Source organism: Poeciliopsis prolifica, unplaced genomic scaffold, assembly GCF_027474105.1.
Source record: "Poeciliopsis prolifica strain line A6 unplaced genomic scaffold, Auburn_PproV2 SCAFFOLD076, whole genome shotgun sequence".
NCBI classification, from domain to species: Eukaryota; Metazoa; Chordata; class Actinopteri; order Cyprinodontiformes; family Poeciliidae; genus Poeciliopsis; species Poeciliopsis prolifica.
In genome coordinates, this window is record NW_026562451.1 from 778,314 (window position 1) to 804,447 (window position 26,134).

At 36.5% G+C, this 26,134-nt stretch overlaps 1 protein-coding gene across 12 annotated transcripts in view; it reads right to left on the bottom strand.

The window, feature by feature from the left end:
• Positions 1-26,134, bottom strand: part of utrn (utrophin) — a 173,086-nt gene that overhangs the window by 144,498 nt on the left and 2,454 nt on the right. For 9 of the 12 annotated variants that reach the window (XM_055021437.1, XM_055021424.1, XM_055021429.1 and 6 more), the window contains exons 1-8: positions 16,425-16,587; positions 8,659-8,720; positions 7,813-7,905; positions 6,583-6,660; positions 5,165-5,257; positions 4,484-4,656; positions 3,758-3,873; positions 2,561-2,727 (exon numbers count right to left, since the gene is read on the bottom strand). In XM_055021437.1, the coding sequence (XP_054877412.1) occupies positions 2,561-2,727; positions 3,758-3,873; positions 4,484-4,656; positions 5,165-5,257; positions 6,583-6,660; positions 7,813-7,905; positions 8,659-8,720; positions 16,425-16,506 (864 nt within the window). In that variant the 5' untranslated portion in view covers positions 16,507-16,587. Of the gene's footprint in view, positions 1-2,560; positions 2,728-3,757; positions 3,874-4,483; positions 4,657-5,164; positions 5,258-6,582; positions 6,661-7,812; positions 7,906-8,658; positions 8,721-16,424; positions 16,593-26,134 lie in introns of those variants that run through there. The other 3 variants (XR_008604881.1, XM_055021433.1, XM_055021426.1) reach the window with 2 other exon arrangements.

Here is a 26,134-nt window from a genome sequence, read left to right on the forward strand (position 1 = left end):
AAATCTTTATGGGTGTGTAGAGACTAATACAGCAAAAAGTTAAATGGACCTCTGTTTTGGGGGCTGGAGTTACACAGTTGCGAGGCCTGAGCAGTAAGCTCAGGAAAAAAAGTCAGGAGCCGAAAATATTCAGTGGCCTTTAGGAAATTTTGGAATAAAAAACAACAGCATACTGTGCTGACGCTGCTGTAGGAAACAGAAATACAACCAAGGGAGGGACCGAAGAAGGAATCTTAACCATTGCTTTATTTAAAGATGTGCACGGCTGTAAAAGAGCGCTTTATTATCACCAGACGATTTCCTTAACTCTGTCGCTGCCCTCATAAATTCTACAGTTATGATTACAGATTATATACTGCAATACTACACATCCTTATCATGCTTTCTTTCAACAATATCAAAATATAAAGTGCTTAAGGAAAAAACATGTCTGCAAATAAAATAAATGAGTCTTTCTTGTTCCTCCAGTCAGTTGCGCTGCCAATTGCATCACTTCATCTGAGTGGAAAAATGTCCCAGGAAAGTAAATCTCATTTTGAACAAATCAGAGTATTATTCAAGAAGACTTTTCCAGAATTCATTCCAGGGTGTGTTAAGTACTTGCCCACAGGTAATAAAAACCTAAGAGGTGGTTTGGGGGTTTTCTGACCAGAAGTTGTGCCGTGGATAAAGTCAGAACAGCAGGCTCAAAAGGGTGAAAAAGTTCACCAATGCAATCCCTGTTGTCCAGAGATATTTTGGGAGATTTTTAGGAGGTCAGGAAATGTTGTGCACAGATTACAAGTTTAAGAATCAGCAGGAGAGTACATTCAGTGACAAACTAAAGCTCAGCAGCAAACTGATTTCTACTCTCTGCCTCTCCTCTGCCCAATTCATTCCCTATTTCCTCCCATCCCATTTACAGCTCGATGTTTCCAGTGTACAGCATGGTCTGCTGGGTAATGTCAGAGGAGTGAGTCATGGTTCTGCTCCCAATTTGCCCATGCCCGCTGTGCTTTTCACAAGCATAGCTGGAGAAAACAGAGGCAGCTGCTTTTTGTTCTTAAAGGTGGGGGTGACTCATTCTGTCCAGAAGCACACAAAATACAATAATCATAATAGCCCTCAAACTAATGTAACATGTAAACATGTAAGCATTGGAGCAGAAGCAGAAAATATGAGGTTGGTTCCACCAAACACTACAGTTTTGGTTTGCTTTGTGAGAATCATTCCGACAGTTTTATTTGATTCTGCATCAAGTGTAATGCAACAACCAAAACAGGTTTGACACTTAAAAACAAGCAGCTTCAGGTGAAAAGGGATAAGGATTTATAAGACTGGACCCTCTATTTAATAATTGGATTGAACCATAAATAGATTTTGCTCTTATTTAGCATCTTAGACTGTGTTGTGACAATAATATGTACACAGAGAGAAATTAAAACACATGGGGGTGAACAGGAAGACAAATAAGTCTGACCTAATCTACAGGAGGGGTTGTTGAAGCTCTTTGGAAACTAAACTACCTTATTTATGCAAGAAAAAATGTTAATTTATTCAAATATAATATGATAAATATTTATATTGTAATAACTTATTACCATCTTGTAATTGTAATAGCATTACAGTATTTTATACAAACATGTAAGGTTTATTGCAAAAACAATAACATTGCCATGTGATAAAGCTTTGTTTTTTTGTTGCGAGACTGACAGAATGATTAGCAAGATAGGTTTTTTTGTAACATTTCAATATTATTCAAAGTTTGGTTCAATCATTTGGGGTGTCCTTCCAAAAAGATTTAATTTTGTTTTGCACTACTTTCTGAGAACCTCTATTCTAGACTGTTTAAAATAAAATCATTTTTGGACCAAATCTGCTTCTATTTGCAAAAATGTGTTTCAGCTGTGGGTCTTTTTCCATCCATCACAAGTTTCATCCAAAAAAGAACACCTTGAGTTTTTGTGGAAAACAGATGCACCCGTGGTCTCTGTGTGAGAAGTTCAGAAGGGCTCCGTCAAGGCACTCTGATTCTATTTTTGCTCTCCACCTTATTTTCCTCAAAGTCGACCAAGTGTCAGTGTATCATCTTTTCGGAGTGTAACAGACCCTATCACCGCTTTTCTTTGAATGAGAAACTCTGTGCAGACTGATCAATAAGCTTATAACTGATGTTTGCAATATGTTTGTGTGACTTTCTCTACATTTTTTATGTTACTAATAGCAAGCCAGCTGGCTGTGACTCTATCGCTCACATAGCAAAATAGAACATCACAATGAAAGGATTTCACTGTCAACTACATGAAACATTATGACAAAAAAGGCAAACAATTTTTTTATAACCTCAGTGAACTTTGATGCCTGCAACATTCAAAAATCATTTTCTTGCAAATAAACGCGTAGACTGAATATTAAAGTCATGTGTGTGTCTGGAATTTGTCTCTGAGGTGTGACTGATGCTGACAACATAGGGAGACAAAATACAGCTGGTTTTCTAACAGGAGTTTGATGCATCAGAGCCCAGAATTAACCACATGGAAAAACTCTTACGCTCCAGTATAATAAAACATTTATATTGTACCTGTGTGCTGAGTCCTGGATTTGAGTCTTCAGCCTCCACTTTGTATTTGCGAGGCAGCGTCTCCACCTCTCTGATAGCCTCCATGCTCACATCTTTGGGAAGCACGGCAAACAGCGAGGTAACGTACATGATGATGGACTTTTTATCTGGTAACTGCACCGCCACATCTGAGGCAGAGAAATGAGCAAGACAGAGAAAAAGAAATAGATGGGGAGGCAGAAAGATCAAGACGCCAAGTGAATATTGGAAGCAGGAGTTTGGAAAGAGAAGATAAAGAGGTGAAAATTGCATGAGGAAGAACCAAAGTGTTGGTAGATAGGAATAGTAGTTAAAGGTAACAACAGGAGGAGTTTATATGGAAAGGGAGAAAAGCAGGTAGAAACACATTAAACCACTTAAAATGGTGTGCAGACAGTCGTGATATAAAAGTAATTTATATCTCAAATGAGGCAATTCAGATTGAAACAACTTCAAGCATTAAGCTGAGTTTATTTAGAAGCTGGCAGGAGTTTAAAGCAGTGTTCATCATGACAGAATATGCATCAGGGACTACCAAATAGTTCAGTCTGGGTCTTTTACAAAGCCTTGAAAAAGTCTCCATAAATTTTGTATAGCCACAAGATTTAACATTTTGTTGGAATGTAAACACAAAGTGAAAACAGTTTTTCAGTCTCTACTGGGTTTCCTTCAATGATTGAGACTCCATTTATATTCATTAATCTTCCCATCAACTTTGTCCAACTTCTGTAGCACTGCTGAAACATCATATGCTACAGAAAATGGTTTGCATTGTTAGCTTTTCTCAACATGTAGCATTCTGCATCTAGACTATTTGTCCAGAGCATCTTCTTCCACATGTTGGCTTGCCTCACTGCATGACTTATGGCAAAGTCTGGATTTCTTAATGCTTTATTTAATTAACTGTTTTTTTTTTTTTTTTGCTAATCTTGCAACTTTCGAAGACCTCAACATGATAGCTTTAGATGAATAAATTTCAAAACCTCCACAGACTCACTTCAAAAATTTGCAATAAATATTTCCATTAATTGTTTCGCCTCCACTGTATAGTTATACGACAACTTGAATAAAATCCTAATAAAAGACATATGTGGTTGGAATGGAACAAAATCTGAAAAACATTAAACTATATGAGTACTTTTGCTAGGAAACATGTGGCACAACAAATAAAAACGGTACCTTCGGGATCCAGGAGCTTCTCTATAGCTAGCTGGTTTTTGGCGAAGGTGAAAGCGTGGTCAAGTCTCTCCACAGGGCTCATTTTGACCACCTGATCCCAGCTGAACGCTTCTGGCCTGGAGATGGACAAAAAAAACAGTAATATAGTCAGAGAACAGGGAAAAAAGCATAAACAATGACAATGAAAATGGAAACAGTCATTAATAATTTCACATTTTATCAACAGTTTATGCCGTGTACAAAAAAGGCTGGTTTCTGGGCAATGAGGGGCTGATGCGGGTGAGGAATGTGTGTTCAGTGATCCAACTAAAACCTAGGCCCAGGTCTAAACCAACACTGGTCGTTCTCACAGCGCCCAGGCCAGAGTGTATCACCATTACTAAGGACAAGGGATTACATAAGAGGGAAAACATCCCTGACCCCCTTTAGCCCTTTTTTTTTTTCTTTCACATGCAACAGCACACAGAGAGTAAGCAAACAGTGACACAGCAAGCCTGAACAGAACCAGTCAAGAGCATACTCACACACTCTATATATGCTGTGTGAAGTTAAGAGTATTAAGTTTACATGTAAATACATCTGAGTTTAGAGTCATCGAGTGGAACAGACTTAATGCAGCTTTTGCAGTACCTTACACCAAAACTTTAAATTTCTGGCATTTTAATAAAGCTTAAAAATATCCTTTGAAAATATCGTCTATATAAGAGGAGTGTTCAGAGTCTGCACCTGAAATGATGGAGGATTGCATTCAGGGCCAGTCCGTCACTCCAGCTTGTGGTGAAATTCAACACGTTGACTTCAGAGTATGAGCGTGTGCATTGTCGTACCCAACTTAGCAAAATCTTCTCACTGTTGGTCTGCTGCAGGTTGGACATGACATCCTTCATGATGTCTTTCACCTGCAAATGGAAACAAAGGTCAACTTAGATATTATGAATTCAACAAAAACAAAATAACTCTAAACATTTTCACATACAATTGATGTCCTACATTCCATACACCATTTGAAAAAAGATTAAACACTAAACTTGTTCTGTTGTAGGTCAAAACGGTATATCCCAAGTAATGTGACTATCATCAGTATTGTAAAAATAAATGCACAAGAATAAGTTGCTCAATAGCAAAACTGTCTTTTGTGGTATTAAAACAAACAGAAGAACTATTAAAAAAAAAAGCAATAGAAACCATCTCAGAGAAAAAGCAGCTGTTTATATTTTCAGCAAGTCAAAGTGACAAAGCACTGAATGATTAGCATGTTTACTTGGATGAACGCATGTGTGCACTTTGATACAGACTTTCCATCATCGTTTTTTCTGGTCCCTCTGGAACATTGGTGGACAGCGAGTTATTAAAGCAAACACTAATGAGACTGTGTGTGCTTGCAGCATGAGTGTGGAAAGGACTCACCTGCCAGTGAAGAATAATGCTCCAGATAAGGCCTAATGTCAGTTTATGGTTTCCATCGACAATATCGGTCCCCCCGATGTTTACCAAATCAACCTACAAAAAGGAAGAAGTGATAATGAGTGTCTTTAACACAGTAACACTGAACGTAACATCAAATTATGTTTTGTTTTTTGAGTTAGCAATGCAACTGCATCTCCATAAATAATGTTTTCTAGAAACTATAATAACTCTATAGTCAGTTATAGCTAAGTACATCTAACCAGTGTATTTTAATTTCATTTCATTTGATTATATTATACCAGCACAAATTCAAAAGTGGGCCTCATCATATGGGGAGAGGGAAAGAGTATTAAGTTTACATGTAAATACATCTGAGTTTAGAGTCATCAAGTGGAACAGAACTTCAAATGTGTCTGGATGAATTATGAAGTGATTTTTTTACATGTAGAGCTGTACTTTTGACCCAAATTCTGACTTAATTAGACTAAACTGGATTTTGTCTACACAGAAAGAATTTTCTGTTCACAGTGCTGAACACATTTATTTGCACCCACTTCCTCCACTGGAAGAATATAGCATTTTTTCCCTAAAAGTTCAATACTCTACATCAGATGTGCTGTTCTAGTTTGTTTTGTTTAAGATGATGTCCTATGGTAACGCATAAAATTTAATAACAGTATCTAGTTAAAATACATAAATAAATACAAATGTCCTAATCTTTGAGGTATAAATTTAAGAAATGCTTTAATTGCATTTCTTTTAAAATGACTGTTATAGGTATAAACAACTGTGCCACAAGGCAGATATAATTTTAGATCTTTTGCAGGTTTCATCGGGATTGCAAATAAAGTCTTGCATAGTTAATGATTAAAAACATAAAAATAACATGAGTCCACTTTAGATTTTGGATATTATTGCACAACACCTCCTCAGGGAAACTTTTGGCCAGCTAACAGTTTCTTTGGCAGCTGCAGGAGAAAACCCAGCAGGGGGCTAAACCTCCAAACTCAACTGTTCTCTATGAGATTGCCCTTCCACTTGTTTCCTACTGTTTAGGTGAAGATATTATAAAACAAGGAGAGACATTAAATAATGATTGATGGGATGCAGAGGCTTTACTGGCAAACAAAGAAAACATCACTAAGCAAAGAAATTTAAATTGTTGTCAAGAAAAGCAGTTATTGGATGAAAATATAAAAAATACATGTAAAAATATATCTGGATTAATCAAAGATCCAATATTTTCTAAAAAAAAATAAAGTAAATCACAATTTCCTCTTTCTAAATATAATTTCCTTCTAAGAAACTTTGCACAAATTTTCAGCTTTTTTTTTTTTTACATAATTAAAGAAAACATATGTAAATATTTCAGTTTATGATGATAAATGGTGTCAAGAACAGAAAAACCAAGAACTCACATTATTTTGATGCAGAACCTGCAGCACTTTGTTGACATTGTTGAGGGAGTGCACCCTGGTGGAACCTCGCTCTTTGGTCTGAGAAAGAGGAAATGCAGCTGAAATGAGCCAAAAGTTTATTCACAACTCACCACCCATAATTAAGGAACAGGAATCAAACAAATACGGACAACAAACATTTCCTACTCTTGTTTATTTTAGTTCATTAAACTTTTCATGCTGGTTTCAGGAGGGGGAGAAATTCACTAACATTCATCCACCTTAAATAAACAAGTCCTTTCAGGAACAGAATAAATAACAGGAAGTGAAATGCTACATGGAGGAAAAATATGTCGTCACTCAGCGTAGTGTGTTACACCGCACATTCATCACACCCATTATCCTATCAGTATTGTCCATGGGCCAACTTATGGAAAGAATGGCTGGATGAACAGCAGCCAACTGCAAATCCCTTTTAAGTCTTCACATTCCTCTACCACTCATTAGCACCCAATTATAGCATTAGGATTCCAGTATGAGAGAGACAGAGTGGATATCGATGCGCCATCACATATGGCAAAGAGACAGCTGGCACTAAACATGACTGCAGGTGCAAGAAACATGATACTCCGCTGAAGGAATCAAAGACGGATGGATGAGGGATAGAATAAAAATAATCATATTTTGTAGTTTCACAGGGATAATGAATGCATTATCTGTTCTTTTAATCACTAATATCTATTTTATATCAATTTTAATTAACTGCTGGATAACGCAATGTGACATACAATAAATTAAAAAATAACCAAGAAACAAATGTATAAGTTGAATAACATTAACACCCAAAGAGTGCTTTCTCTGGGCAAGGAGGCATTATTTCTGGAAAAATTTGATGGAGAGTGAGATTGTGACCGTTGTGAAGAAAATTGATCTAATTCTTAAATTAGCACTGTAACCACAAAAACATTGCATAAAACATAACAGTATATAAAGGAGCCACTGTTCTTCATACGTTTCTCTGCACACCTGATTCAATGGAATGCATTACTTCCTCATTGAGTACTGAAGACTGGAAATTACCCATTTAAATCAATGAGTAATTTGATTGTACACACCAACACCTGCACAACGGATGGGAGGAAAACTACTGATCTAAACAAAGATTCTTTTAATAAAAAACAGCAGATGTTAAGAAATTGTTACAAATTTCCTAACGTATTTAAAAATATAAATGTAGGAGGACAAACTTACCAGGACAGTTTCTGTGAGACCCTCCAACAGGTCCAGTAGCTTTTTTCCATCTCTCAGGTCTGAAAACAAATCTTTGATGGGGGTCTTTCCTGTCTGAGAAAAAAAGGGAAAAGGAACAAGTTAATTAGTTTTGGGCTGAATATGAATTAAAATGAACGCAAAAAAGAGGCTAATGAAAACTATGATCTATATGTGACCTCAGGACAGAAAAAACATTTTCCAGCAGGAAATTATTCCTAGTTTGTCAATAGACAAATGTTTAAACCTACAGCTAATACTGATAAGATCTTACCTGAAATGTAATCATTTCTATGCTTATTTATTTGCATAATGTAGCAAAAATACCCAAGTATCAAGTAAAACTAACGAAAACACCAATCAGAAAATGGCTTGTTAACTGGAAGAAATAGAGAAATTTGAGCCAGAGCTTCAAGTGTCAGTGATGAAAATCTAGCAAGTCAGAGTGGATCCAATTTACTTATAACTGTGCTAAAATCTAAGCTGGACAGCAAATATATATATAAAAAAAAAAAACTAATGAAAATGGCTGGTAGGCAAACTAGTGAGTCAAGACACCCACCAGGCAAAAATTGTGTTTATTCCTCATCACTTGTAGCAAAGTTGTTGTAAACATTTAACTATTTAGTCTACTTGTCTGTGAATGGCAGAGATGCATTGCAGAGATTACAGAGGACAAATGTTCAGATTTAAAAACTAGAATAGCCATAGCATAGTCACCGCAGTGAGGCTGATAGAGTTTTTCTCTGGTTGGAGAAAGCAGGTGCATTATCTATAATGTTTTAAGAGGAGCAACAAAATCTTTATTGTATCCAGTGCTTCACGTACCTTGGAGAACTGTGCATTTATCCATTTGGTGAATGTTTTCTTCTGTACAGCGTCATGCTCATCTGTAGACAAAGTTATAGGACAGTTAGTCTCCACAGTCTTGGGAGAAACAGTTATTTTTTTAACTCTACACATTTATTTCTAGGGCCAACTTCACTTCAGGTCAACCTCACCCTCTTCTACTGACACACTGGTGAATGATAATTGTGACTGGAGGCAATTATGGCTTAAAAGCATCCAGATCAATGTGACGCAAATGTCAGAAAATTGCAGGAACCAAATAAAAAAAAAAATAACACTTTGTCAAAATGTCAAAGCGTGCACAACCTCAGACGCAAGCCTGACACCTCAAACCTACTCGTTCGTGTGCACGCACCCCTACCCATTTATACTGTTCCAACAGTCAGACTGTACACATATTTTACATTCTCTTCCCACTCAGCTCTCTCCTTCACTGCTCCTCCTTTATTCTGAGACATGGCTCTCCAATAAGGCCTCATTGTGTTTCGGGCTCAGGGTCAGCTGCTTTGATGTGACCAAGCGATGGCTGGCTCGTGTAATGGATCAGAGCAGCTTGGATACCCCACAGAAAAATCAATTAAGTGTCAAAGATACCAAGCTTATTATATTTCTCGTGTTTCAATAGTACACCTAAAGAGTATGAAAAATAAAATCAGCACTGTCATTTGATGCGTCATTACTCTAACACCCCAGGTAGAGATGTGTACAATACACAAAAATAATAATCTTAAAATATTTTACAGGGGTTCTTGATAGTCTTAAGTTCAAACACTCGATTGTGCAATAGTTCACTAGGACGGAATAAGTTTGATTGCTACATTGAAGTCATTCAGGCCAAATAACATGAGAAGGTGCCCTCTCTCTGTGGCAGCCATCTTGCACTGCAGGCAAAGAGAAGTGTTGCTCTTTTATAAGATAAAAATATAAGTTAGGAACAGATAAAATTTCCAGTTTAGTCAAGTTCAAATATGCATGACAATAACAAATTTAGCTGAACAATAATTTGTCCCAGAAATTATTAAATAAATGATATTGTTTTGAGACCATTCTCAAGCAGTATATTGATTATGGTATAATAATTCAAGTTTGCTCCCCTCTGGAATTGGAAGATATTTTAAACATCCAAAATAAAACACAAAAACCAGAAATAATACATAAAAATAAAAACCAAACACAACTGAAACCATAAATAAAATGGATTATTTCTCTGTAAAATAAAAATGCCTTTCAAAAAAATATCAATGGAAATTGTCGAGCTCATTTTAATTTGTTGTGCAATTAATCTTTTATCGTGACAGACTCAACTCTGAGTGCGGAGTAATCTACTTCTGCCAGATGCCACAAGCTGCTGCAAACAATGCTGGACGTTTGCAAAGATTCAAGATGGTTTGTTTGGGTTTTTTGTTTGTTTTCAGATTTCACGAGTTAACGTGACATTCATGGCAAAATTAGTGACTTTAGAAAAAATTTATTTTGCTGCAGGCTTCACTCTTAGTGAATTGCTTTAACCCTTTAATAAAAGTCTTTTTGCACAGGCCTAGCTCCAACCTTGGGTAAAGTTACACAACTGTCGGCCAAATAAGTTTTACAAAGTATCAGCTGCAGAAGTAGCAATCAGTGCGACATTGGTGAACAATTCTTCAACACGGCATCCTCACATGATGAGATGTTATGTTTTCTGAGGCTTTCTAGAAAAATTTATCAGGACGCCAAAATTTAGAAAAACACTTTGCCTAGAGGTTTGTCGATCAGGATGAATGGAAAAAAAGGTTTAAAGGTCAAACTCATCAGTGCTCACAGTGACCACTTCCTTTGTTTGGAGTGTTTAAAGTGTGTTTGCGGTTGCCGGCTCGGTGAAACGGATATAAAAACAAGAATGTAACGGATGGAGAGGCCAGAGAAGGATGGGTGACAAAGTGAGGAAATGGGAAGAGATTTATTTTGTCAGGTTCCAGATGGCTTCCGACTTTTCCAATGGAGACAGCTTTACCTCCGTGATACTGAGAGAGTTGTATCACCATAAATCGACATCCATATCTCAAGGGATGTCAGGGACAATAAGCAGAACAACCAGATAGGTGGGAAAAAAAAAGAAAAAAAAACAGGAGGTACTAAATGTCTGCAAGTTGTCTAGTTTTGAAATTTGTCTTTTAAAGTAGTTCCGAGAGATAAACAACAAAACCTAAAATTTATGTATTTGCAAAACAAAAAGTATTGATGTTACAGATAGACTATAATTTTTCAAATACTTTTTCCAACAGAGCAAACATGATGCTCATGGGAATTTAAAGGCAAAGACATTCAGAAGAAAAATGTATTCAGCTTACAAATCTATGATTTACCGTCAGGTGTTACCCATGCAATACACTCCAAGTTATTTTAACTGGTGACCAGAAGTCAGCTACAACAACAAAAATGAGAAAAAAGTTTTCTACTCTGTGAATGTTCCATAGCAAGATACTACCAAAAGACACCAGCAACATTTTCTGTTAAAAAGTACAAACTGAGGGAGGAAAACTCAAAGTTAGCCATTTGAATGCGTCTAAAGATGTAGTCAGAAAAGAAACATATATGCAAAAAGTTCATTCAGGTTCAGAGAGAGAAACGCATTAAGCTGAAAACAAGGAGGCCCAATGGAGTACACCAAGTGTGTTTTATCCTTTTAATCTTTCAAAAGGATAATTTCCAATGATATGAAATGTGGAAATGCTGGCAGGATCTTTATTCATCACAAAATATGCTAACCAGACAAATTTTGCCAGTATTTTATCTAAGATGTAAAACACAAATTAAAATGTGAACTCTATAACTATACTTTATCTTTGCTTTAAAGTAATAGTATTTAGTGAAAACCTATTTTAAATGCTGTTCTTATAACTTTACAAAAACTAGAAATGGGTCACAACAACCTCATAAATTTGCCTCTTCTTAAAATAGTGAGGGTAATAAAGAAAAAAAAAACTACACATGCAAAGTAGAAGAAGTGTGACCGGTTTTCTTCAGGTATGTTGCCTTTTCTGGAGGCTCCATTTAGGGCCTCCCATCCTTAAAGTTTTATCAGCACCACAATCAAGCCTCTGAGGTTCCTGCAGAGTTGGTCCCTGCAGACTCAGATCTCCTTGGCTCTGTACCTTCCTATCTTGGCAAGACAATAAACATGATTCATGAACGGTGCCCCCTCAATCTGTCTACTTCACCTTCTCACCAGGGCACAGGAATGTCCAACTGCAGATCAAAGTAGTGCCAAGGTTGTGTGTGTGTGTTTGGATGAACAAGAAAGAAAATAGTCATGTAATTTATCCCCTTCACAAACTAGAGTCTATGAACAGTTGCAATACTCATAGAACAATATCAACACACTAATAAGCAAGGACAAGGTACATCCTTGCACAAAATTGGAGGGAACATGTGAAGCTGAATCAGCTATAAAAGTTTCAACTGTAGAAGCTTAAATAACAAAATTACAGAACATATTCTTAGGAAAATCCCAAGCAAGTTAAGGACAGAAGACATACCTCAAGGCTATATTTAATGGGTCTTACTATCTAAAACACACAAACTGCATAGGAGAGCACTGGCACAAGAGCATAAGGCTGAGGTAATGTATACTTACATTTTATCATTCTAGATTATTCAATCCTCTTAAAAGACAGGAGAGCACTTATAATCTATTGCTAAAACATTCAGTCTGAAAGGTCTGCACATTTCCTATGCTTTTTCCAACAGAGCACACATGATTTTCATGGCAGTTTAAAGACGCATTAAATTTATTCAGTTGAATAAAAGTAAATAGATTTAAAATCCTTAAATCAACGTTGCAATTCATGAAGATTGACTTTTGTGTTCTTATGATTTACCATAAGGTGTTACACATGCAATAAACGAAATCATTACATTTAAATCTTCTGATGGCTTACATTAACGTGTGCTACATGCAAACAGAAGTAATGGTTGCAACAAAATGCAAACTCTTTTGCAGATAAGTCCCTCCTTTTCATGCATGTTAATTTTTACAGAGGAAATCAGTTAAGTTGTGTCCCTTTCTGTTCAGATGATCCATTTAAAGATTTGCACATTGTCCATTTAAATTCAGTCCTTTTTGTTGTTGAGTTCTGCGCTATCACCAACACTTTAACAGAGCTGTCCAACTTTCCCTGGGAAATAAAACACAACCTATATAGGTCACTTGGTCATATGATAGCGATATAACATCTGCCCAGTGAGGAGAAATAAACAGATTGCACAAGCACAGTGAGGCAAAAGCCGCAGATCAAATATTCAACCTCTGCATCACATCAGCATATTTCAGATAACTGACTTATGCAAACACATCAAGTTTTGGTAATCAGGACTTTGCACATTTAACACAGCAATAAGAGGCAAAACTCATTATGGATTGAGAACGGATTATATTATGAAGGGGATTCAGAGTTCGAGTTTGTTCTCAATGTACTGTATAAATGTACAAAAAAAATAATAAAAAATCAGAATCAGCACCTCCAAGTTAAATGCTTTCACTTTTCACACCAAGTAAACAAATGCATGATGTAACATTTCAGACGTTTCACTTCCAAACCAGGGGGTCAAAAGAGAAAGAAAAACTTTACATTTTTCTTAAAGCGATCAACTGAGAACACAATTATAAAAATACAAAATTTTTACTCCTGTCGACAGGTGGAAAACCTGTGACTACAAACGAGGGAGAAGTGGGTACACAGAGGTAAAAAAAAATAAAATAAAAACAATAAAAATCAAATAAACCATCAGGGTTTCCAAGACAGACTCACAAAGTAAACATGAGACCTCATTTCATGAACAAAAAAGAATATTTAAAAGTTTGATGTTACTATCTTGAATTTTTTATCTGATTATTTTGCTCAAGATATAGTATGAAAGACATAGATATAAGTGCAGCCACTGACTGGGCACAATTAGACAACCATGTTAAAAACAGATGGGCAGATGAAAGGAAATGTCAAAAGTTAGAAAACAAAAACATTATCTGTGCACTTTCATTTCTCATTCAGCAAATGAAGTCGATATCCTCTTCAGCTGTGTTTTGGCTCACAGTAGCTTCTTTACTTCCACACCAAACATGGGGAAATATGTAAAAGAAGATATCAGAAGAGAAAAAGACACATACAAGGCAGTCATGGTTTTCCAAAGAGTGAAGATACCATGTCCAAAATCAAAGTGCACAACGATGGCCACCCGAGAAGGAAGTAGTGTTTGTAAGGTATCTGTAATTGACAAAAACTATCATCTAGAAAACGTAAAGTCAGACAATAGTTTAGTTAATGTATTTTTGGCTGTGGTTCTGAGTACAGCTGCTACCCTAATAGGGATTTGTGTGAGTCAGAATTAAACTTACATTCTAACAAATAAGCTCTGCACAGATAAGCACTAAGTGCATCAGTACAAATAGTAAAATTTTTAACAACTCCAACATATTTGAAGAGTGTTGTCTGAGATATGGATTATTCTTATTCTAGTAGGTTTATAGGAATGCACAGAATTCCTATAATTTCCCATGCATGCCTTCCTCCTCCCCTCAGTGGTCACTTGTCTAAGCATGCCCCAGTCAGCGCAGCCTTGTTGACACTCTTCCCTCTCGGTGATCCAGGAATTTGTAGGGAAAACACACTGAACGTCCGGAGAGATTAACACGTATCCCTGTGGTCCTTGTAGGTGAGTGAAATGCTGTTATTAGCTGTGAGTGAAAATAGAAAGCCTCAAATTCAGCGCTGCCTACAGCACACTGAAAAGTTGTATCCCTAGAAACCAACTAACTAGAAAGTACTGATTGAGTAGATTAATTGATTCATAGCAATTAAAAACCTCAGGTGTTAATTATGTTTTATGTCTTTAAAGAAGCAAATAGAACAAATTGTCATTGAAGTATTAATCTAACAATATTCTTAAAGGTTTTTTTTATTAAATATTCTGCAAATCCAAACATTTTAAAAGTGTTTGCAACAACTGCAATCAACCACTTCATGCTGCTACTCAAAAGCTTGTAAGCGCTTTGATCACTCACAAGCACCACAAGTGTCACAATATCTGCAGTTTACATCTATTTCGCGTCTAGAAAGTGGCTGTCACTGAAACTGTCAAAAGTTTCTACCTCTGAGTCTGAGCTCATGATCTGCCATCTCTGCCCATAAGTAATGGCTGTGCTGAACCAGAGGAAGAAATGAAAACCAAAAATAAAAGCACAAACCCAAATAGTCCAAGAATATTGATGTAAAATACACCCAGATAGTCCCGTCACCTTTTCGGCCACTCTCCTCTGCATCGGTCACTCCTTGACCATTGAGAAAAGTAATAATCAGAAGAATGCAGCAGCAGAAAAGAAAGAACAAGAAGGGAGGGAAAGAGGGAGACTGTCCATGAAAGGGAAAAGGGAATCAGAGCTGAGCAGTACAGGACAGAGCAAGCCAAGTGTAGGGAGTCGTATACTACAGATTGAGAGAGGATGTTGAGAGATAAAGAGATATGGCAGAATCAGTGTTTGCTGCTGTAACGAGCTAAAGACAAAAGACAAAGGAGGGTCTATCAGGCAGAGATGTGTAAGCAATCCCAAACTCAAGATATAATGATAGTGGTGGTATTAACTTTCTGATCTGTCTGATAAAAACCATCTCATCTGATTGGTTGAAACGAAACATGCACAACTTTACCATAACATATAGGCCCGTAAATGACATTAATGTCAGTGTAAAACCACAATATGACACTCGGAGAGTTTGTAAAAAAAAAAGAAAGCTCAGTGTAATAAAAACAAATGTCAGTACTCTCGTCAACCTGAAGCAGTGTTTTGCATCTGGACTCAAAGTTAACATGAATTTCAAAGAGATGATCAACAGGGGAACTTTAAAACATTTATTTACAAAGACATTTTTTGAGGGTTAATTGAATGGTATTTTTCAGCTTAATCAGTGATGATGGGAAACTAAAACATATCATCGTTTACAGATGAATCCATGAACATGCTAAAGTGAGATTACATTCAGAGGAAGCACAGAGATGCAAAAAGTTACTCAGAACTATTTATACAACATGGTGAGTGAGTTTAATTATGGGTGTAAAAGACAAAATGGAGCAAAATCTTAGCAGATAACAGGAAGGCTAAAATGAATTTTTCTGAGAAAAAGTTACATATTTTTTCTTTGAAATCCACACAGGCCTTAGGTGATGCTAATCTGAGATGCTATAGACATTTTAACATGTCAGCATCATAATTTTTTATTTGATTTACATAGTTCTAACCTAGTCAAATCGAGTTTTACAGCAGCTCCACTAACACATACATGATATAACATTTCCTCTGCTCCCTAAATAGTGACCAATCTAGCGTAGCAAGAAGACTACAAAAAATTGGAATCAGGTCAGAGCTTTACAAAATTAGATAATTCTGAAGCCATCAAACTTTTAATTTAAAAAAAAACTGTACCAAAATTCATTTATTTAATGCTTAATTATATTTCTTTCTACGCAAGGACTGTTAATTTAAATCCAAATCAGAATGGCAGCTTAGTATCTATATGTTTGATGTAAAGCTAATGCTCTCACTACATAACCCTAAACTTATTAAAAATATTTGTTGCATTGTGTTTGACTGACAGAAAGTACACAGAAACACTTAAGATTCAGGAAAGGCTGCTCAAAGAAGCCCAAGAAGATTTTCACCGTTGACGCTATGAAAAAGAGGCGCAATCCACCAACAGAATGAAAAATCACCTTACCTAGGTCGAAGCTATATTCGCTCTTCTCCTTCTTTCTGGAAAAGTTACGCTTTCTCCATGACATCCACCGACTTAGATTCATAATGAAAAGTGATTACATTGAAAGAATGGAGAGCATAAAGAGCACAAGACAGAAATGACAACAACTAATCCGGAAGAGGAAGATAAGGTGGTGGTAGTGGCAGAGTCAGAGAGGAAAGTAAAAAAAAACAAAGAGGAAGTAGAGGTGAGAGAGAAGTGCGTCAAGTACACTGGGTGGGTTAAAGTGGGTGCTGGGCGCACCGGCCTGATTTACACATTTATTCTCCAAATTCTTACTTAAATGGGAGAAGTATTTAATAAGAAACGGGGGGAAACACAGGAAAACGCCAGAAACTTGTCTATTTAATCCATAAAAATGAAATAAAAACCAAAAAGCTCTCACACTCCCTTGTTGCAGCAAACAAAAGCAGATAAATACGATTAGAGTGGCTTACATGGCAGCAACCTTTTCAAATAACATTTACATGAAAGTTAAACTTGCAACACTCCAAAAAGAAACAGCAATTAAAGAAGTACCACATCAAATAGCGTCATAGTCATGATCTCACTTCTGACACTCAGAGTCGGCCGATGAGCTGCTGTAGCAGAGCAGGGAACCATTTGCCCATTGACGTTTTCAGTCAATGAAGGGCAACAGGACAAACAGTTCTACTCCCACGCAGAGAGGGTGAAAATGGAGAGGGGGGGGTTGAGTGAAACAAGACAGACATGGAGAGAGAATGTTTGTTTTCTTGTTTGTTTTATTTAATAGAGAGAGCAGAGGGAGGAGCACAACTCCTCTCAAGAGTCAGACTCAATTAAAAGTTCTTCCCATGCCTGAGATTCAAAGCATCTGGTCTGGTAACTTCTCAGAAAGCTGAGATGGCCTGGGTGAGGTTAGAATTGGCAGTGAGTGAAAGAATCAGGAACTCAAAGGAACCTTTACATGCTGCATTGTTCTCTGCAAAACCCCTACATCACCTTTAATCAAAATGTTCAAGAATAAATCCATAAAGAAAATAGACAGAGTCAAAAGATGATTTATTTATTACAGAGGCTTAACTCCTTTGGTGTCATAGTCAGAATCTTAACAGTCTTCTATTGCTCTTTTATTCAAAGTATTTTCTTTTTTTCTCTTATTTCCTGGCTGAACAAGCTTTCCATCAGAGACAACACTCCTAACTGCATAATGCCAAACAGAGGGATGTGTCCTTACTGTGGCAAAGTCGACATGAAGGTTGAATGCATCATTAATCAAAAATAAATAGTTTTATTTTCTTGTTGTTTTTTCTGATGCCTCCAGGTTGACTGTACTTTATGCCCCTGACAAAAATAAAGCACTATTCTTTTTTTTTTTTTGTTACATTCTGGTCTTAAATACTCTGCAGCAGCTGTTTTATTGTATTGAATTCTGTTTGTATTGCTTTTTTAACTGCTGTGAGTTTGTTACACCACAATGCTACATGTTTGGTTTTTACAGTTTCCGGCACATCTTTCTTATATTTTTTTATGAACTGCAGATGGACAGGGTGGCAATAAACAATTTTCCTTTAAGAGGTTAATAAAGTTTACATTACTAAAATATCAAACTTAAATACTATAAAAACATAAACAACACACATCATGTGTCAGACATTACTTCTTAAAGTCTCATTACTTTAAAAAATAGGACAAGTTTAAGTAACTGATTTTGACTTTAAAAAAAAAAGAGAGTTGATTTTATATGTAATGTTGGCCCACAAAGATACAGAATTCACCAGAATCATGCTTACAAATTTCAGTAAATACAATCGTGAATAAAATTTACCAAAATAACCTTAACTCTTGGCAGAAAAGAATTTAACTGTGACCTAAAAGAATGTCAGAAAATCATAAGAGTTTTTTTTTTTTTTCAAAACAAGCACAAGAAACCAGCAGTGAGCTGCTCATTTGGCTCTACGCCCAAAACTGATAAGTGATAAAAGATGAAAGCTCCTCCACCCATACCCTCATTTGTCTAGAATCACTGAGTAAACTTAAAAACAACCTAATATACATAAAAGGTTCAAAGTAGAAACTCTAAAAAGCAATGGGTATCAATGTTGGCAACACTTTCTGAACACTCCTTAACCCGCTGTTCACATGCTGACATTTAGTGCATTTTTATTTCCCTTTTTTGCAAAGGTTTATGCAAACAGTGACACTTTGTGTAAATAACAGTTAATACACTTAATTTGCACTAACCTTCTAGTGCATATAGAAACTTTGCAAAGTATTCCAACTCTTTTTGTTAAGCAATATGCAATTTAATCTCCCACTGAGTTATTGGATGGGTGGGTTTCTCTTGCGGATAACACTACGAAGTAGGGATTGGCTGGTTGCTCATATCAATGTATCAAGGTTTTAAAAACTGCTTTAATGTCCCATTGTGCCATTCCTTCTGTTGTTTAAAGGACTCTTAACAAAATGCCAGAGAATTATGTGAGCTTGATTAGTCATCTTTCCAAATAGTCAATTCAACCAGGGTCAGAAACAATTTTTAAAAACTCAGAAAAAATCAAAGTTTTAAAGTAAAACTGTAGAATTTAACTATGAGTAGGATTAGGTTTACTTATTCAATCCATTAAAACACTTAAGATGAAAAATAAACTTATTTGTCCTAGATCAAGTACAAGAGAATCATAACTTGCTCCCTTTAGAAACTCGTGCCTTGAGAAGGTAAGTCAGTCGTTTGAGTGAGGCAATTTTTTTATGGGGGGCGGGAGGGACAAATGATTGAGACAAGTTGCACAAAGGACGTGTCCAAACGTCACATAAAAAGGAGGGCACACTTGTCAGTATGTGCCTGAAGTCAATTTAAGATGGATCATCTGAGCCGTTTCCACCCTTCTTCTCAAGACTCTAAATGTCATGTGTGCAGGGTGGAGTACAGTCAGAACGGAGCTAGCACATGGTCCAGAGTCCCACACACTACCACACCCTGGGGAGATGTTTTGGCCTCAGCCTCCATTCCCAAATTTCCAGCCAGGATTTTTGCAGCACTAGCTCGAGTCACTCCCCCTTCCCAGGCAGCCAAATGCAGCAACAACCCTGGAGACTAAAGCAAACACAGAGGCCTCTGTACTTATATGTATATATATAGAAACATCCAGCTGTGTGGTTACTTATTTCCCAAAGTGGAAAACTCTCATTGACCCGTAAAAGAAAGTGAAGGTAAGCCAGAGAATAAGAAAGAAAAAAAAACAGATTGCTAAGATTATTTAGTTTGACTTTTCATTGGATGACAGTGCTCTTTAAGAATTAATTTTTTCCCCCCTTGGCATAACAATGACATTAATCTTTAATCCTAATAGCTTAACTACGTCAAACAATTATTATTTCTCAGCAAGTAATTCAACCTTCTTTCACAACAACTCACACAGCTGATGAAGTTTTTTCTCTGCACGCCCTGTGGCAACAGACCAGGTCTAGGATTACAGAACAGTGACAAGCAACAGAGCTCGTAGGGTGACATATCACACCCTCAGTTTGGTTAACACTCACATTCTTGCTCTCAGAGAGACAATAATAGTTCTGACAACAGAAAAGTCCACACCCAAAGATAATATGGAACCAAATACTCCTGTCTGGTGCTCAGCTGGGGAAGACGACAATAAAACAGCACATGTCAAACAGGTGCAAACAGTTTAATGAGCGTTAGAGAAGAAAAGGATGGTGATTTTAACAAGAGAACTATGACAAGAAAACTTTTCTGGTGTGTCTCCCAAGTTTGATTTTCTGGTACACAAATGTTTCAGGTCAAACAAGTTTTTAGGCCACACAAAATATTGAATATATACGAAAAGTACTTCTTAAATTATAATTTCTTTTATTAGGGGCAAATTGCCCAAATCAACAAGTGATTGTCTTTTAAACCTAATTAAAGAATGCTACACTTTCGCCAGGAAGACGTTTTTTTTAAAGATTTCATATCTGGCGAAGAGTATTTTGCATCTCTATCCATTCTTCTTTATCGATTAATTTTAAACTCATTTAAGTGAATTGTAAGACCAAGCAGCCTATTGAAGGTTCTGCCAGAGTCAACTGGGAAGCCTGGGACCAGTAGCACAATCATATTTGAATGTCAACATGATATCCTGTTCTCAAAAACATTTTTTTTTTCACAAGAGATTCAACAGAACAAACACATCATCAAAAAACTTTGACTTTTGTCTCACCATTCAATAGAAATATATTATCAAATGTCTTTATGGGTTACCAAGATGCTTTTTTTATTTTTTATTTTTTTGGTTTAATGATGAACATTGAAGTTAACTGACAAAGGTTAAACCTGCAGAGGTTTAGATGTTGTGAGTTCCTTTCTGGCCTCCTGGATAAATCATCAATGTGCTCTTGTAGTAATGTTGGTGGGCTATGCCTCCTGGGAAGGTTCACAGTTATTTTCAAGCTTATGAATATGAATCAGAATTTTCCCAAATCATTGATAAGTCCTGGGTTCACCCAACTAAATTGATTCACTTCATGATAAGAAGTGAATCTATGCAATGACATTGTCTTCACCACACTTACAGGGTGAGTTCAGATAGCTTCCCTTCATAAATAAAACAACAATTTGAATACTTTTTATATTTAGGCAGATTTTCTGAAACATTTAAGTGCAATAAAAAAGTGATATCAGAAGCAAATACTTTTTAACTTTGGATTATGTTATCAAGCCTCCCAGTTTCATACCCTCCTGTCACAACACCTTGTGGGACATGAAATATGATCCTCATAACATAATAAACTGAAAACAACCTGTTAGAGAGAATGATGAGAAAACTGAGAAAAGCTACAACACAACCCAAAGATGTTAGCTGCCATTTTACATTTGTCTGCACTTTGAAATGAGAAGTTAGAAAGTAGAAGAACAGAATAAACAGGTAGACCTTCAAGGGGTTACAAGATAATCCAAGCAGAACTTTGTGAAATAGTGCGTGTAAGCATTCTTGGCGCTCTGACTTGTGGCAAAACGCTGTATACAAGGTTAACCAAGATATTTCTGCACATGAAGTGAATCAAGGGTGGTCTAGAGTTCAGAAACCCAACAAATAAACAACATTCACAAAGTTTGTGATTACTTGGATTCAAGTAGATTTGGGGATCACAGTCAGAGGGCTTTTCTGGGTTCAGACAAGCTTAAACAAATAACTGCAAGTCATCATATATGTATTGTTTATTCTGTTACCAATCTTTGACAAAATTCAACAAAAAACACAAAACACTGCACACAACCTTTTGATACTTTGTTTTTTAAATGAAATTTAATTAAAATCAACGAAGTTGGCAACAAGGAGGAGAAATTGAAAGAAAATCTGGAGCTTGTAGCGCAGTCCGTGCAAGAAGCTAGTGGCCTGAAGATTTCAGAGATGAAGCTACATGTAGGTCAGCTGCTGATTGGCTGAAAGTAAGGTCGAACCAGATAGGATCCAACTACATTCATCACAAGGAATACCAAGCGTGACAAACACGAAAGGACAAAGACCCCACAGACTGCACAAGACAATCTAGGTTTCAGTCCATCACAAAGTGAATGTTTGTTTCTCGCGATGGAAGTTACTTTCTGCAGGGGGAGCAGAAATAAGACAGAATAACATTTACATCAAACAAATGATAACCGTAGCAGGTACGTTTTCTCAAACGGACATGCTGAAAGACATAAACCATTGAAAAAAAAACTCAGAGGCACAAGTTTTCTCTTTTTTAAATAGTTGATGACAACCTTTGAAACCCATTAGATCCAAGTGGTAGTACTGGGTCCTCCTGAACTAGTGGCTGTTGTCCCAGCTGTGAAGATATCCCTCCACCTGCCCACCGGGCATCACCCACTCACTTCTTACAGCTCGAGTTTCAGCTCCGCACAGCCTACACATCTTCTCTAACAAAGGAGCTCCTTATCTGCATTTATGAAATTACAGCAGCCACAACTCATCTTCGTTTAGATACAGAATACATTTTAAGATCCAGCCTTTACAGATTTTAAGAAAAAAGTAGGATATGAAATCATGATCATGATGTGTGTGAGAATGTATCTTAGTCCAATGGTAATTTTTCATCATGCTGAGGGTCAAATAAGCTCTGAATGATAAAACAGAATGTGATTGACATTTTCACAGAATTGTCATGCAAAGGTATCGCAAAACTGAGGTGAGAAAATAATTGCACATTGACTTGTTTTATTATTTTGTTCAGCAGATAAAAATCATACTGTGATTTAACATATCAAGTGACTCTAAATGGAGAGCATCTGCTAATATCAATAAATTAAAATTGCAATATCCAAAAGAACCAAACAACCAAGTTAAAATGTTTATAGAAAAATCGATCTGTAAATCATTGTAGTTTCAAAACACAAAACAAGTTGTCATATTTGGTCTTTTAAAAGTAATTTTTTATGTGTATTCTTATCCACTAGAAGAAATTAAGGAGTCATGCTTCAAAATAATGGTTTTATTTTGTTAACTGTAACAAACTGATTCTCCCAACTTTTTCAGCAAGTAAATGTCGCTAGATATTTGCGGTAACACTTTTGATTAATTTCAAATGAAAGCAAAATATTCCATTTTAAGGTGATATAAAAATCTCAGTAAATATCTTCCCCCAGAAAAAAAAAAATTACTGTGTCCGTCTCTATCAGAGGCCTGTGCTGAAAAGCCAGATCTAAACTACCCTTGTATTAAGGTCAAGGGTCAGCACAATTAATTCCCATGAATGTACTACGGGGCTCCAGCTACAGCATCAAGACTTTTGAAATCTCCCAACACATATTCATGCACCATTACTATGTATATAGCTCCAGCTTTCATCTTCAAACATATGTACTAGTTTTATTCAAATAAGACATAAAACTGAAGATTGTAGCTGTAAAGTGACTAAATGTTTAACCCTCTCCAGGCAGATGTTGCAGACTTGCAACAGCTCAGTGCTACTTAGCTAATCTTTACAAGTAATTTGAGCCTGAGAGGGTTAAAACATCAATGGATGTTAATGCTTTTGCAAGGCACTACACCTGTAAATGTAAAATTGTGTAGTGTGAACTGGGCTTAAGCATACCAACTACATGCAAATTTAAAAAAAAAAAACACACAAGGACCAAAGTTATGTTTCTTCAATATAATTGTATAACTCTGAAGATGCCAAACTGTTTAAGAATCCCATGGCAATGGTATGCACTAAATGTGTAACTATACTTTTTTAGTTGCTATGGTGACCTTAAACTTGGTAAGAAAAACCCTTGTGGTCTGAAGACTAGAGCTGTAAATTACAAACTCTTCTGGGAGTACCAGCTCAGTGGAATTCCTGGCAGGGATCTGAAAGCGCACTAAGGCTGGGTGAGTGAGGAAAGCCGGCACATGGATTTTTTTCTTCTTCTCCCCCAGTGTGTTTGATGGTTGAGCGAAACAGCAAAGTGCAACTATCAGGGGGATTGATTCCAGGACACTGCAACAAGCGTAAGCTGTAATTTTGCTTTAAACCAGAATAAATGATTCTGCAGGAAAAGAACACATCAAACTGAACCAATGAAGATATGGTACAGTCGATTCATACAGTTCTAGGGACTAGTTGTACATTACATAGACAAAAATCTTGCTAAACATCTCTAATCTATAAAAGACAGTATATTTTCACGTAACTACAGGTTTTCTTCCACCTGTTGATTTGTGTTTTCTCCACTCTGATGGTTGTTAAAATTGCAACAACCAAGATCGGCCTGTCATAACTATTACATAACCCTGACAGTTTGAACTGTCTGTAATGATTTACTGGCATCAATACATCAATCTATCCACTTAACTATCCATCCACCTTCTGTCACTCATCCAGAATCAGGTTATAAGGACAACGGCCTCAGCAGAGGTTCCCAGACCTCTCTGTTTGGCAGCCGACTGTTTTAGCTCATTCAGGAGAGTCTGACTCATTCCCAAGCCAGTCATGGGAGAGAATCTCTTAGGCAAGCATCAAGTCTGAACCCAGGCTTCTTCCCAGTGGGACATGTCCAAAACACATCCCACTTGTCAATGCAACTTCATTTGTTTTTATAATAAACATTTGATTAAGCTAAAAGATGTCTCATAAATTTTAATTATTTAATTATTTTTCAGCTGTTTGACTAGAATGTCATCTTTTTGACAAGAGTGGGAATCATGGCACCTGTAAAAAAAAATAAATAAAAAAATAATTGTTTCTCGGCCAAATCTGATTGTAACCATTGATTCTAGCAAGTCTGTTCTACATTTGAGTTGTTCTTCAAACTTTTCAAAGTCTCCTCCCTGCTTAAATCTAAGCATATTCTCTTAGGATACTGCAGCATTTTCTAAATCAGTTCCTTATAAGTAACAGTAGGAAACAAGCTGTTATTAGCTGGTTAGCCAGTCAAAAATTGGAGGTGCTCCTTTAGTTTCTATCATGACCTGTTTTTACCTTCAGACATATTTCTAAACAACTGGATTTATGGGGCAGGGACATACTGCACTATTGTGTACTCCAAAAAAAGATAAAACAACACTCATTCTCTGACATATCAAACATACTTTCAACTAAAGGAAGAGTATAACAAATGATTTCTGCAATTTTTAAACCTTAACCTTTTAAAATTTTGGCATACATTGAGCCCCATGACTTAGCCTACCTAGCATGAATTTAAAAAAAAATACATAAATATTTTTAACTAATTAAAAGTGTGACAACAATTTTTATTACTTCATTAGCAATCCATACAGATTAACAAATAATATCTAGAATGTGGACAGACAACTCCTCTCTTGCAAAAATCACAGCATGGGCACCCAGCCTACTATGATTTAAAAACTAATCCCAGGTTTAATCCAGTTTAAGCCTTCCAGAATCACTGGACAGGGGATCAATGACAGGGGATCAATGGGTGAGAGAGTGAATGTACACTGGACCCGTCACTAGTCCATCACAGACAAACAAAATTGCCTTCAAGTTAGACTTGAAGGCAATTTAGAGCAGACAAACAACCAAACATAAATGTTTTGGTTCTGTGGAAGGAAGCCAGAGTACCAAGAGAAAACCCATATATGAATATGGAGAACATGGAAACTCAAACTCAATTCAAGCCTATGTCCTTTTGCCACGAGGCAACAGTAAAAATGCTCAATAACAAAGTTCAATCTCTAAACTTTATGTGAACTGGCTCAAATCAACTTGAAAAGACCAGTGCATCAAGAATTTCAACTTTCTGCTTCTACCTTGAACTTGAACTTATTTGTCTTAAGTCCAATTTTTTATGTGGTATGTAAGCATTAGCTATATTTGCTGAAACAAAAGACTTCCAAATCCCTTTCAAATACCCGAGTCTTGTATATATGTCCTAAATGCTAGACAAGTGCTGTACAGAAAGATGAATGCTTCTCAGTCACTTATTTTTCACTGTTCCTTTTGTTATTATCTGAAACACAAGCTATTTCATCTTTGAAGGACACATAAAGTTATCTTAAATTGCCTCATCTTTTCAGTTTAAGCACTCTTCCCACCTGTACAACAACTTGTTTGTGCATTGTCTCTTTCTTTGAGGGAGGTGTCTACAAAAGATTAACCTATAGAATGAAAACATTGACAGAGAAAGATCATTGGGTGTGGCTCTCTAAACCCATCCCTGCATTCTTTTCTACACTGTTCTCTGCTGCCATTGGTCAATTTTTCCTGCT